The sequence below is a fragment of the Rhinolophus sinicus genome, chromosome X (genome assembly GCF_036562045.2).
Source record: "Rhinolophus sinicus isolate RSC01 chromosome X, ASM3656204v1, whole genome shotgun sequence".
Lineage (NCBI taxonomy): Eukaryota > Metazoa > Chordata > Mammalia > Chiroptera > Rhinolophidae > Rhinolophus > Rhinolophus sinicus.
This window is the reverse complement of record NC_133768.1, coordinates 25,438,600-25,453,868: the sequence shown is the minus strand read 5'-3', so window position 1 is coordinate 25,453,868 and position 15,269 is coordinate 25,438,600. Positions and strand designations below refer to the sequence as shown.

General features: G+C 37.8%; 1 protein-coding gene across 8 annotated transcripts in view; it reads left to right on the top strand.

The window, feature by feature from the left end:
- DMD (dystrophin) overlaps positions 1-15,269 on the top strand; it is a 2,125,071-nt gene that overhangs the window by 1,407,894 nt on the left and 701,908 nt on the right. For all 8 annotated transcript variants that reach the window (XM_074323908.1, XM_074323912.1, XM_074323913.1 and 5 more), the window contains one exon: positions 13,562-13,663. In XM_074323908.1, coding sequence (XP_074180009.1) covers positions 13,562-13,663 — 102 coding nt within the window. The remainder of the gene's footprint in view (positions 1-13,561; positions 13,664-15,269) is intronic.

Below are 15,269 nucleotides of genomic sequence, written 5' to 3'. Positions count from 1 at the left end.
GTTCTAAACCCTGTGGTGCATCAAATAAAATCTAATTGTTTATATCTATTTTACTTAAACAAATCCACAGAGCCTATAGTGTATTAATTAAGTACAGAGGGTGCCAAAAAATGTACACACATTTTAAGAAAGGAAACCCATATTAAAATTGTAAGACTCAATATATACCGATAACAAAAGATGAATACAAGTCACGTTTGACTTCTGCAATGACAAGAGGTGCTCAAAGTGGTTACCATCAGTGTCCAGACACTTCTGATTACAGCGAACTGCTGCTTGAGCAACATTGACCAATGCGTCCACTTGTATACATTTTTTTGGCACCCCAGGTATATAAGATCTGCATCAGACAGACCAGGGTTCAAATCTCACATCCACCACTAAATAGCTCACTCTGACCTCTCATGACTCTAATTTTTTGGGTTGCTTTTTTTTTAATCTGAAAAATAATAATAGTGTCTGCTGTAAGGCTCTGCAATAGAGATTGAGATTAATTAAGATTTATGTTAAGTGTATAGCAGAATGTTTATACTTAGTAAGTTCTCAATAAATGGTAGCAGTTAGCATTAGCTTTGCATATATTATTTGATCTTGACCTATGAATATCCTGGACACATACCATATTTCATTGTTTCTAAGATACCATTGATTGATTAGAATATGCATCATTATTTTATCTGTCACTAAGAAAAAAGTGCTGCCAATTAGATTCTGACACACCATCATTTATAAAATGTGTCCCAGTTTCAGAGCAGTTAATCTGTGGAAATAAAGTGTGGGCCTTAGAAATCATTGTAAAGCCCATCAGTGAGCCTTCTTTTCTTAGGTGCAAGTGAACAAGACTGCCATTCACCACATTCAACATCACGTTCCCTTAGAAGAATCCAGGAATAGAAAAACAGCTTCCCAGGAAGGCAGGATCAGGCATCTCTCTTCAGTGTGATTTGAAGTCACAGCAGTCTGTGCAGCACTCACAGAGCCATCCAAGAGCTATTGTCTGCAGCCCCTGCCCACTCCCAGATGACAGCTCAGATGCAAAGGAAGGAGACTCATATAGAGGTGGTGGGTCAACCCTGGCCTGGAAACCTCATGCACCCCAGGAGCCAGTGTCTTATAGGTAGAGTTTCCAAGATCCATGAAAGGTGCATGCTCAGCTATAAGAGTTACTATACTCAAGGGCTCTCCAAAATTGTGACTTGCCATTAAACATTTGTAGTTTATCTGTAGAACTCCTAAACCAGGTGTAATTTACCAATCTGTCTTTTTTTTTTTTTTTTTTTTTTTTTTTGCACAAGCAATGTTGCCTACTAACACTTTTGACATACCAACTTTATCAGTTTTCCTGGGAGGATGCAGCTAGAAGTTTCTTCGAAAGTCAGAGTCTCATGCAGAGGGGCAAAATAAGTTGTTAACCCTTTATCCACAACATTTGTCATTTTCATTCATTTTATAATTAAAGATAATGAAACTCGGAAAATTTCAGTGACTTGTCCAAAGTCAAGAATTAATAAACCTAGAACCCAGATATTGTATCCCTAATCGGATTACTTCCAATAACACTGTAATACACTAAAGCAGGAGTCAGCAAACTAGTCCAAGGGCCAAATTCTGTCCACTACCTGTTTTTGTAAATAAGATAGTATTGGAACACAACCACTCTCATTTGTTTACATATTTATTGCCCATGGTTACTTTCACACTATAATGACAGAATTTAGGTATAACAAGAACTGTATGGCCCACAAAGCCTGAAATATGTACTGTCTGGTGTCATAGAAAATATTTATAGAGCCCTGCTCTAAAGTGCTGTGTTTCCCCAAAAATAACACCTAACTGGAAAATAAGCCCTAGCATGATTTTTCAGGATGACATCACCTGAACATAAGCCCTAATGTATCTTTTGGAGCAAAAATTAATATAAGACCCAGTCTTATTTTCGAGGAAACACAGTATAACTGTAAGTTGTTTGAGTATGTCTATGAGTCTGTATAAAGGGATAAAAGCCAAAATAGGTTGGTTTCTCATGTTTTATCTGTAACAAATAACGACCCATATAATTTCTCTGTGTACCTGAAGGGTTTTTTTTTTTTGTTTTTTTTAAATTAAAGTTTATTGGGATGACAATGGTTAGTAAAGTTACATAGGTTTCAGGTGTACAATTCTGTAACACATCATCTATATGTCACATTGTGTGTTCACCACCCAGAGTCAGTTCTCCTTCCATCACCATATATTTGACCCCATTTACCCTCATCTACCACCCCCCACCCCCCGTACCCTCTGGTAACCACTAAACTATTGTCTGTGTCTATGAGTTTTTGTTTCTCATTTGTTTGTCTTGTTCTTTTGTTGTTTTTGGTTTATATACCACATATCAGTGAAATCACATGGTTCTCTGCTTTTTCTGTCTGACTTATTTCGCTTAGCATTATAATCTCAAGATCCATCCATGTTGTTGGGAATACAGATTGGTGCAGCCTGAAGGTTTTTAGAGCCACAAATCTCAAACTTAACCATTTCTCTAGATCAGACGTGGGCTAGCTTTTTCTGTAAATGGACAGATAGCAAAGGTTTTAGAATGTATTTTAGGATTTATGGGCCATATGATTTCTGTTGCAAGTAATCAAGTCATGCCAGAATTAGAACTTAGATAGCCAGGCTCAAGAGCCCACACTCTTCACCACTAAGGACTTAGGAACGTAGTGAAAGCACCAGTTTCAACAAATGACTCTTCTTTTTCTTTTTTCTTTTTAAAGATTATTTTCTTAAAAAAAAACTTGTATTTATTTTAAGTGTGTTTTTCCAGGACCCATCAATTCTAAGTCAAGTAATTGTTTCAGTCCAGTTGTGGAGGGCGCAGCTCACAGTGGCCCATGTGGGGATCGAACAGGCAACCTTGTTACCATGTTTCTCCAAAAATAAGACCTAGGCGGACAATCAGCTCTAATGCGTCTTTTGGAGCAAAAATAAGACCGGGTCATATTAATTTTTGCTCCAAAAGACGTATTAGAGCTGATTGTCCAGCTAGGTCTTATTTTCGGGGAAACACGGTAAGAGCACCATGCTCTAACCAACTGAGCTAACCGGCTGCCCCCACAAATGACTCTTCTTAAAGCAGTGTCCTTTGTTGCTATTAAACCAGATCAGAGATTTAGTCCTCATTTTAAGAACTGTACGTGTAAAGGTTTTCAGAGTAAGTGCATCAGGTTACCACGAACAAGTACTTCCCTCAGAGCAATGTATATTTAACTAACTCCCTTGGGAATCTGCTCATTATTATCTGTTCTCTGCATTCCTTCAGTCTAATCTTAACACAGCAGCCAGAACGATGTGTTAAAAAATAAGTCAGCTCACATCTCTTCTCTGCTGATAACCTTCCTATGGTTCTTAATCTTACTCAGTATCAGCTAAAGTCCTCACACAGCTGCCCTGCAGGACCTCCCCTCCCCAAACTCTCTGATTTGCTTCCTGCTACTCTCCACTTGCTCACTGGCTTGCATTCACCCTGGTTTTCTTATTTTTTTATTGTATTTGCCAGACACACTCCTGCCCCAGGGCCTTTGCACTTGCTGTTTCCTCTCCATGGATTGTTCTTCCCTGCTGTTGCTACTTGATTAATTCCCTCACTTCCTCCTAATCTTTATTCAAATGCCACCTTCTCAGTGAGACTTTCCCTGCAGGCACTTCCTCAAATGTCCTTCTCCCATCTTCACTTACCCCACACATATCTCTCCCATCTCTACCTGATGCTTGATTTCTTTTTTCTCTTTAGCACTTTTCACCCTCTGATGTACCATAATTTCTATTTCATTGCCCATTGTCCCCATTAGAGTGTAAACTTCACATGAACAGGAAAATTTTGTCTGTTTTGTTCACAGTTGTATATCCAGTACCTAAAAAGTATTTAGAACATAATATGTGCCCTTATATTCAGTAAATATTTACTGAACGAATTAACATGTTGGGGGTTTGGGGATAAGATTTTGTTTACCAAAAGAATTTGGCCAAGGGGCGGCCCGATGGCTCAGTTGGTTAGAGCGCGAGCTCTCAACAACAAGGTTGCCAGTTCAATTCCCACATGGGATGGTGGGCTGTGCCCCCTGCAACTAAAGATTGAAAATGGCGACTGGACTTGGAGCTGAGCTTCGCCTTCCACAACTAGATCAAAGGACAATGACTTGACTTGGAGCTGATGGGCCCTGGAGAAACACACTGTTCCCCAATATTCCCCAATAAAAAATTTGGAAAAAAAAGAATTCTGCCAAAAAGACTTTGAAACTCCTTCTGTGTGAGTTGAGGGCTTCTGAGAGTGGCTTCTGGCTGTCAGTCGTGATGATCTTGATGGTCACACCTATCTCCACTCTTTTATTGTCCTTGAACATTTTAAGTATGTACCTTGGTAGGTTATATCTTTTTGGTTTTATAACATTTAGCACTTTAAAAAATCAATACTGCATTATACTTTGTATATTTGAGCAGATTATTTTTGAAATCCATAAATCTCTAAATCAGGGGAAAAAGCCTCCCTTTGGTGAGCTGCCCTTGATTAGCTCAGAATGGAAAGAGAGAACCTGTCATTCTTTGTCAATCAACTTGGCATGTACTTAACGGCATGCAGTTATAGTGAAGGAAAGCTGCGTTGCTGTGGTCTAGCAAACCTAATTGTAGATAAATAAAAGAACAGTCACCCAGCATGAGGGAAAAGAGAAAGAAACTCAACTGCACAATGTTGTGTTTTTCCATCCATCAGCCTTCATTTGTCAGAGTCGGCCTGACAATCTAAGACAGAGAAGTCAGGCTCTAACACAAATTGATTCCATTTCATTTTTCGTTTCTTGCTACCCTTTTTAGCAAACAGTTTGTATGTGGAATGAGAGATGGTGCACTCAATAAATGTGACCAGGGCACATTTATTTTAAAGGCTTACTTTGTTTTTGTCATCCCAGAAAGCCATATGTTTTTGGTTTGTTTGATTGTTTGTCTCACTGTAATGCTATAATCGTCAGTACTTGCTGCAGTAACAAACAACCCCCAAATCTCAGTGATTTATAAAACAAACATGTATTATTCAGTCATGTGTCTGCAGATCAGCTGCAGCTTTCTCCATACTATCGGTCACGTTCATGTTTTTTCATTCTATACTGTGGATCTGCTCCAAATGTCTTCTCATTCTAGAACTCAGGCTGAAAGAGCAGTTCCTATATAGTATATTATCCTCTCATTGTGGACGACAGGGAGATACTAGCAAATCTTGAATTGCCATTAAAGACCCTGCTCAGAACTGTCATACAGTTACTTCTGCCCACATTCCATTGATCAAAATGAAGAAAATGTTCAAGCCCAAAGTCAATGGTGAGGAAAGTGTATTCTTTCACACGGCAGCCATATTCACGAAGTCAGAATATAATAATGAACTATTAAATAATCACAGAACACAAATATCTTAGAATTTTATTGATTCTAAAATGCATTTTTTCTTTACTTTTAAACATCTCTGAAATTGAGATATATCCCACAATAGTGTCTACAAAGTCTAATAGCTTTTATTTTCAACTTTCTTAGTAGTTCATAAAATATAGTGGTTCTTACAATCTGTGATACCTTAGATTTGGTGGGAAAACTATTGATTGTGGTTGTTGACAAAGTAGCCGACTGGTAGGAAATACTCTTTATAAATAGGAAAACATAGGTAATGGGCACTTATGTTTGTTAAGGAAAAAGTTGTCATTTTTATCTTGAATTTGTTTTCAGTAGCAGCATATTTACCTCATTCAGCGATGAATCGAAAACCATGCATTAATAGTAAATCTTATATCTATCTATCTATTCATATAATCATATATATCCATTTTTAGACCATCAATTAGAATATGAAGTGTCATTCTTTTGTTTAAAACTCTTTTGTAGCTTCTCCACGAAGGTCCTGAGGGTGGTATAAAAGTTCCCTTTTCCCTCTGGTTCTTGCCTTGTCCTCCTGCACCATTTCTTCTCATTCCCCCACATGAGATCTCCATGCTGCCTCTGGTTTCTATCTTCCATAATCCAGATTTGCTCTTGCAATACTTTCTATCATCGATCCCATTGTCAACCCGATGAATGATCTGCTTCTGTTCTAAGCCTTTGCTTAAGACTTTCTTCCCCCATGAGGCTTGTTCCTACCCTCTGTTGTCCCTCAAACACAGAACTGATCAGTTCCGTCTCTGTGCCCCATTGTACGTTGCACCTTGCTGGTCAGTGTACCTGGTGCACTCTAAGTTTAATATGTGATTGTTGAAGGGACTGCCTTAGGCCTCATAGTATTTGCAATTCCTAGCCAAGATTTTGAAATATAGTAAATACTCAATAAATGTTTGTCAAATGAATAAGTGAATGAATGTTGTAACATACATCAAAAGGCAGTTTATATCTTCCTTGTATTGTGATGTATATATACATACATATATACGTATATATTCATATAGTCTAAGATTAGCAATAGGTAAAATGATGGAAATGTAAATAAATTTAAAATAAAGAAGGAAAACAAGGCAAAAAGTATCTCTGTTATACTATCCTTATGAACATCAAATTTATAGTTTAAAAAACACATGCACACCATCAATCTAATATTTAATTAGAAATATTTAATGAATCAATTCTTAGAAAATGCAAGTATATATTAATTTGCATATGAATTGCCACTTTCACCCTCAAAGGTGTTGTTTAGTCTGTTTTTATCACTAAACATTGCTTCATTGCTTGTCAGACCAGCAACTCCCCAACATTAGTAATAATGTTTAATAAGAAATAAGTAAGACTAAAGGTGATTAGAGAGTTACTCCATTTCAAAAACCTATCAGGATTGCATTTAAAAATACACCATGATAGTCTTCTAGTGAATATCAAGAAAAGTTTACTTCCTATTACATAATTAATACAAAGATTTTTTTTAAAATCATGCATGAGATTGTAGTGAACTATCAATACTATGATGAAAATGAAACTCTGGTCACATTATAAGGGTCTTAACTCTTGGTGCACAATCTTATATTGCAAGGGATATATTAAGAATAAGACAGAAAAAAAACCTACATGGAAATGTTCTATTATTAGAAGTGAGTTTTTTTGTTGAATTTCCATGAAGACTTTCTTGTGTGAATGTTCTTTGAAGTTGAACACTTTCTACTTACAAAAACTAGCCACTATAATTAGCTATGTTTCCATTTCAATAGTGACCTCCTTCACTTTATCTTAAATCATATAAAGATGTGAGGCCATTTGTGAGGTAAAAGATTTACTCAGAACAATTCTCTGACATGTATATCATCAGTTTGACAATCATAAACCCACCAAAAGACACCCTTGGAGCATTTTAAAGGCAATGTAAGAATTTATTTCCTTTTCTGTGGGAAGAGATAGGATTTTTCTCTCAATTATACCCTGGGAGGATATTTAGAGTGTATTGGAGTTAAAAAGGATAAAAAATTAACATAATGTTAAGAAATATGACTGCCAATTTTAGCACGTGCACACATACACACGCTGCACAGTAGAGTAAGGGATGAAGAGGAGGTTTAGTGGCCCACACTTCTTAATTATAATCTCAACTCTGACACTTGCAAGCTATGTCGTCTTGGACAAGCTGACCTAATATCCCTCATACCCTTTTTGTAGGAATGTGTGAGGAAAAAAATGTATGAAACAGATTGAGAATCACCTGAGGTCTAGCTGAACAGAAGTCCTACAACTAAGGACATACAGAAGAAGCCACGTGGAGTCTGAGAAGAGGGGCAGAGATATAGAACAGCCTGGTCCCACACCCACATATAACTGTTAAAAATCAGGAGGGATATCTTGGCTGTGAAGGTACCTTCTGAAGAGCAAGGGGACCCAGCCCCACACCAGCCTCCACACCCACGATTCCAGTGCCAGGAAGAGAAGTTCCTATAACTTCTGATTGTTAAAACCAGTGGAGATTATGGCTGAGTAAGATGGAGGGTGGATGCAGTTCCAGGCATTCCTCTTCGAGGGCTTGCTCATGGACTTGCTTGTTGATGGATTCGCTCTGAACTCCAGCACTGGGGCAGCAGCTTGAAAGGTGCCAGGGACATATGGGGAAGAATTGAGTTGTTTGGCTACAGAATGAGGACTAGACGGGCAGCTTTCACCTAGACAGAAGTGTTGGTAGAAGCCATTGTCCCTTTGTTGAGCCTTCCCCACACCAAGCATGCAAACACAGGCAGGTGCAATATCTGAATCTCTATCAACCTAGCTGACATCGTTCACCCTGGTGATTCCCTGAAACTTCACCACTCCCAACTTGTAGGTCCACCCAAGCTGCTTCCAATGACTTTTCCATATAAATGACCTAACTTGGTTCATGCTGTAGACTTTCTTAAAATCAAACTCTAAACAAGTAGCATCTGCCCTCAGTGTGCCCTGTACCTCTTGCTAAATAGGCCCAAGCCAGGCACTAGTGGCAGCAAGACTCGCTTCCCAGCTTAGTCTCTCCTAGGTACCTCCAAGCCCAAGGCAAGTGGCGGGCATCTGTGGATTGCTTTGTGGTTCATTCTAGGTGTCGTTGGGAGGGCACAGGCTGCAGCTACATGTGGCCTATGGCAGGACCCTCCCAGGAGGCCATGGGGCTAGTAAACCTGCCCAGCCAGAGCAGTTCCCAGATGCCTCCATTGACCACACCCCCAAAGGGCAGACTGGGCAGATACCAGAGTCCTGCTAAAGTGAATCCTGATCTGTAGGATTAGCCCCTGCACAACAGCTCCTCCACTGTAGTCATGGCCAGTCCTCACAATCAGTCAGCCCGAGGGTCAGACCCTCCCATTGACATCCAAACAGAAACCAAGGCTCAACTACAACAGAAGGACACACACAACTCACCGAAGGCACACACCTGCAGTACCTAGCTCAGGTGGCAAGGGAGACTGCACCACTGGGTCTCACAGCACACCTACTACATAAGGCCACTCTACTAAGACCAGGAGACATAGCAACTCTATTTAATATATAGAAAAAACACAGAGAGGCAGACAAAATGAGGAGACAAACATGTCCCAAAGAAAACAACAGGTCAAAGTTCCAGAAAAAGAACTACAAATGGAGTCAAGCAACCTGTCAGATGCAGAGTTCAAAACATTGATTATAAGGATGCTCAGTGATCTCAGTGAGAACTTCAATATAGAGATAGTAAACATAAAAATGGAGATAGAAAACAAAAAAAAGTCAGAAATGAAGACTACAATAACTAAAATAAAGAATACATTAAAGGGAATCAACAGTAGTTTGGGTGAGGCAGAGTATCGAATCAGCAGCTTAGAAGATAAGATAGCAGAAAACACCCAATCAGAAGAGCAAAAAGCAGAAACAATCCAAAATAATAAGGATAGTTTAAGGGGCCTCTGGAACAACATCAAGCATACCAACATTTGCTTCATAGGGGTACCAGAAGGAGAAGAGAGAGAGCAAGGAATTGAAAACCTATTTGAAGAAATAATGACAGAAAAGTTCCCTAACCTGGTGAAGGAAATAGGTATACAAGCCCAGGAAGCACAGAGAGTCCCAAACAAGATGAACTAAAAGAGGCCTACACCAAGACACATCATAATTAAAATGCCAAAGTTCATAGACAAAGAGAGAATCTTAAAAGCAACAAGAGAAAAGCAGTTAGTTACCTACAAGGGAGCTCCCATAAAACTGTTAGCTGATTTCTCAACAGAAACTTTATAAACTAGAAGGGATTAGCATGAAATATTCAAAGTTGTGAAAAGAATGGACCTACAACCAAGATTACTCTACCCAGCAAAGCTATCATTTAGAATTGAAAGACAGATAAAGAACTTCCAAAAAAAGAAAAGCTGAAGGAGTTTATCACCACCAAACCAGTATTACAAGAAATGTTAAAGGACCTTATTTAAGAAGAAGAAAAAAAGATAAAAAATAAGAATAATAAAATGGCAATAACTACATATGGTAATCTGTCGCCAATTACTTTAAATAAATAGATTAAATGCTCCTATCAAAAGACATAGGGTGACTGAATAGATAAGAAAACAAGACCCTTACGTATGCTTCCTACAAGAGAATCACTTCCTATTGAAAGACTGAAAGTAAAGGGATGGAAAAAAATACTTTATGAAAATGGAAACAAACAAGCAAAAAGCTTGGGTAGTGATACTTATACCAGACAAAATAGACTTTAAAACCAAAGCGATAGCAAGAAACAAGGATCCAGTAATTCCACTTCTTGGTTTTTATCTGAACAAACCCAAAACACAACTTTGAAGGGACATGTGCATCCATATGTTCATTGCAGCATTATTTACAAAGGCCAAGATATGTAGTCAACCTGGGTGTCCATCAATGGATGAATTGATAAAGAAGAGGTGGTACATATATACAATGGAATATTACTCGGCCATAAAAAATAATGAAATCTTGCCATCTGCAACATGGATGGACCTCGGGGGTACTGTGCTGAGTGGAGTAAGTCAGACAGAGAAAGACGAATGCCATACACATATGATTTTACTTATACGTGGACTATAAAGAACAAAATAAGTGAACAAACAAAACAGAAACAGACACAGGTAAAGAGAACATTTTGAGAGTTGCCATATGGGAGGGGGTTTGTGGGGAATGGGTGAAAAAGGGGAAAGGATTAAGAAGTGAAAATTGGTAGCTAAATAGTCACAGGGATGTAAAGTACAGAATGAGGAATATAGTCAATAATATTGTTATAACAGTGTACAGTGTCAGATGGGTATTAGATTTATAGGGTGATCACTTCATAAGTTACATAAATGTCTAATCACTATGTTGTACACCTGAAACTAATATAATGTTGTATGTCAACTGTAATTGAAAAATTAAAAAAAAATTTAAAAGATGAAATTTAAATTTAAAAACTGTATGAAACACAGTGTTTGACACATAGTACACTTTTAGCAACTCTCGCTAGTTAATATTACTATAGCAGTTAATATCATTATAGCAGTGTGTTGTCATGTTTAGCACACCTAAGGACTTCAGCAGCATTTTCTCATCTTCGCACAGACATGGGGCTTGGCTGGGCGTTTTTGTTTGTTTTGCTTTGCTTTTCAATTTTTCCACATTATGTTTCAATTGCATAGAGGGATATCAAAATATTAAGATTGATTTCATGCATGATTCCATTTTTCAGGATGATTATCAGCTTCTTATAGTGTATTTTTTCATAGTAATTTAAGAAAAATGTACTAAAGGATATTTAAGTGAATTTAATTGGATATACTACAGTTGACCCTTCAAGCAATAATATTTGATCCTGAATACTGACCTATCTTTTAACTAATGAATTCACACTGCAAATAAGTGTGAGGTAAATTATAGAAATTTATCTTCAAAATGGTCTTTCTAAAGTAATTTTTCAAAGGTGCATATAATTAGAGATCTAGTTCACTAAAAAAGTGCCAAGGAGAAGTAACCGCGAAGAATTTAGAGATGAACCTGGTTTCTCTCCCCCATCGCTTTCTTTCTGTACGACCAAGTGTAAATCTCATCCAATACTTAAACTCTTCATTATCTCATTGTAGCATGAAGAGATGACAATCACGGTGATGGAAGGACATACTAATAGGAAACATTTATATAAAGGGAAACATTGTGACTTTCTAATGCTCATTTGTCAGAGGACTAAATCTAGGGCAAATTGGGTGGCCTGAAGGAATATTTCACTTTCTGCAGGTGCAAAACATGGACATATCACATGGCATGCCACCTTTTCCTCAGTCCATCTAGCAAACACCTGCTTAGAACTCAGAGCTCTAATATCTGGGCTGCCCTAATGTCAGCCATGTTGTTTGCCAATGAAAATTTCATGAATTAAGATCTTTGTGTTCATTTTGTAAGGGGATTCCTTGTAATATCAAATGCAGTCTCCTAACCCTGTCTATGTGCCAGTGCCTTCTGAGTAGTAGCACCAACTCTTTGTGATCTTTGGAACTATGTGTCTTCAATTGAAGACTAGGGACAGGGAAAGAGAGGTGTTAGTGTTAATCATCTGGCTGCATACCTGAAACGTTGGTAAAATTATTGACTGTTTGTGGTCATTTTCTGAAGATACAGAATTTACACTGGGTACACTTACAAACAATTTTAAAGGAAGAAAGAAATACCCAACCCTCACAAAGTGCACTCTGAATTTGCCCTTGTTAACGTTTTGCAAGATTTTTTAAATCACTTTTAGAATTCTTTATCATAGCAAATGAATTAATACTTATAATTTTAGGTTTGTTTCTTTCATAATTTTTGTCCCTGAAGTTGGTGAGTGAGTGTGTGTGTGTGTGTGTGTGTGTGTGTGTGTGTTGCACACATACCCAGTAAGGCACAGGGTTAGTCTTATGGACTTAATATCATGGACACTTTTAACCAAAGTGCCTACGTCCCACTGGTATTTATGATAAGAACTGAAGAAATAATGGCTCTCATGAGTTTATGCTGAGCACCCATAAGTTGCAAGATACCCCGCTGTGTCATATATGATTATAGTAGTTTGGGTTCAGAGGACTCCCAGCTCCGATGGGCTGAGAGAGAACAGATACAAACACAGTATATAAAGGAAACAGTGACATAAAGACACGTACACACAGCAGTGCTGGGAGGCTACAGGATAGGAGAGGGAGGAAGAGAGAGATGGATTAATCAGGAGTTGCTATCTGGGGAAGATTGCCCAGACTCTGACTGACGCCTGACATTGATTAATCGATACTCTATCCTAGTGTTTAACAAGTGTTCCATCCAGAAAGTCTTCTGTAATATTTAACTTCACTTCCTTCAGCTTCAATGTATGCACATTTCTTTTGTTCTGTCTTCAAGAGAGCTAGACAGCAGCCAGTAACAAAGCACTTTATAGTCACATATCTAAACAAGGTTTTTTTCTGTTTCTTTTTGTTTTGTTTTGTCATACTTCAGTCCTTTCTAACTAAGGAAAAACAAATGTTTAAGTTTCTTAAATGATTTTATCATTTCTCGGGTTTATTTGCACTGCTTAATCGTTAATAAGCCTTGATACTGTGCTTTAAGTGTTTGCTCTTTGGAAAGAAACTTAATAATTTTGACAATGATGTGGAAAGAATTATTTGCTTTCTATTTCAAAACAAAATTTTGGATCCAAAGCCCCAAAGAAAATCCTGTTAAATAAGAACTTTGTAAAGTGAAATGAACATTAGGATTACTGAGATTATTGATGCTAACAATAGTATTTATCCATGTTACTCCAATTCATGAATCATACTTTTCATTATGGCATTTTACTTTTTTGACAAATAGAAAGTTAATGTCTGTTTTGCTATATACCTAGTAGTATTTCAAAATAATTTTAGAAGATTTTGGATACATTTTTAAAACTTTAGTGTGTTTCACAAAGACTTGTATTTCTTTTCTCTGAATTAAAAGCTGCTTGTTTGTGCCCCTATGTACCCTGCAGAAATTGATCAGCTATACATGTGGAGTCTCCAAGGATATAGTTAAATTTAGTAATTTTGTTGCTAACTGTGAAGTTAATGTGCACTGTATGTGTTCTTTTCCCCAGGAAACTGAAGTAGCAGTTCAAGCTAAACAGCCGGATGTGGAAGGGATTTTGTCTAAAGGGCAGCGTTTGTACAAGGAAAAACCAGCCACTCAGCCAGTGAAGGTAATGAAGCAACCTCTAGCAAAATCCATTACCTCATAATGGGTTATGCTTCCCCTGTTCTGTATTTGCCATTGACGTAGTCTATTTATAATCAATGAAATAACTTGTAAAGAAATTTGGCCATACTGCAATAGCAGAGGCAAAGCTGCCTTTTTGATCAACATATCCTATTTATATATTGTGATCTTAAGGCTATTAATGAGTCATTGCATTAACGGACTCATTTCTGTCCTGGTGCGCTGCTAACGATACAAAAAGTAGTCCCACCTTCAAGGTAGATTAAATTCTGTGAGGCTTTATCGCTTTGCTTGCCAGCCTTGATGCTTTTCAGATTGTTTGGCTTAATTCAAATCAAGCTACTGCATCATACTGTCTGTCTCCAACAGCTGTAAAGAATCTCAATATGGTCCATGACCTTTCTTTTCTCTGTTGCTCTTTCTTATTATGAAACAGGAATCGGCATTTGGGCTTCAGTATTTTACTGGGTCAAGAATTTTTAGTGAAATGTCATGTAATTGCTTCTCTCTTTGGTGAAAAAGCTGTTGTGGAAGAAAGCTTTCTACTTCTTTCCCTTCCTCCTGTGCATTTTGAAGTCTAGGACACATGTATTCGCAGGCTGTTACATGAGGAGAGAAATGGAAAGCCAGCTCCGTTTTCAAAAATAGCTCAACAATGGCTTCCATTTGCAAATGAGAGTCCAGTGATAGATAGACATTAGGTATAGGTTACCTTATTTTCTGTACCTGACCAACATTATAATGGCTTCCATTATGATGAAGGTTCCTGCGAGCTTGTAATGGCGGCTGTTTATTGATCAGTGCTGGTTTCTCTAGCTAATGTTGCAGGCTGAGATTCAGTGAGCCAGACCCTCATGTTTAAAACTGCTCTAAAATAGTGCAGGTCAATAACCTCATCATACAGAACTAGTTTGTCCTCACAAACAACATCACCATGACTTAGACTCTGTCTCTAAGGTCACTGCTTATGCTTGGCCCAAGCGTCATTTCTAGAAAATTGTGTGTTTTCCTTACAGTTTACAAGGGGCTTTTCCTTAGATGAATTTAAAGTTTTAGTCTAAATGCACTATCTAAACACCGGATATTGAAAGGCACAGATTTCTCTGTAGATATCAATAGGCATTTATTCAGGAATACGTTGCCTCACTCCTAACATCTGAAAAAAATAATAATAATTGGCATCCAGTTCCAAGCCTGGTATAATTTTCATAAAGTAGCTGTCTATTCAGTATTCAGGTTGGAGAGTTACAGAAGGTCCTGAACTCAGCAAATTTCAGGGTGTCTGTTGATACTTTAAAGAAAGCCAGTCCCCAAGCAGACATCTTCCTTGGTTAGCATAGTGATTCCTGTAGCAAGCACTGAAACTGTCAAAGGGACCATTTCGTAGGTCCCCTCTGTCTGCTGTTCTTTGATCCTCTCAGGGGTTGGTACAATTGTTACAGATTACAAATATACATTTAAATTGGTTTTTACTGTTATTATTATTATTATTACTATTATTAGTTTCAGATGTACAAACAATGTAATAGTTACACATTTGCACCCCTCACAAAGTGATAACCCCCCACGCCCAATCTACTACCCCTCTG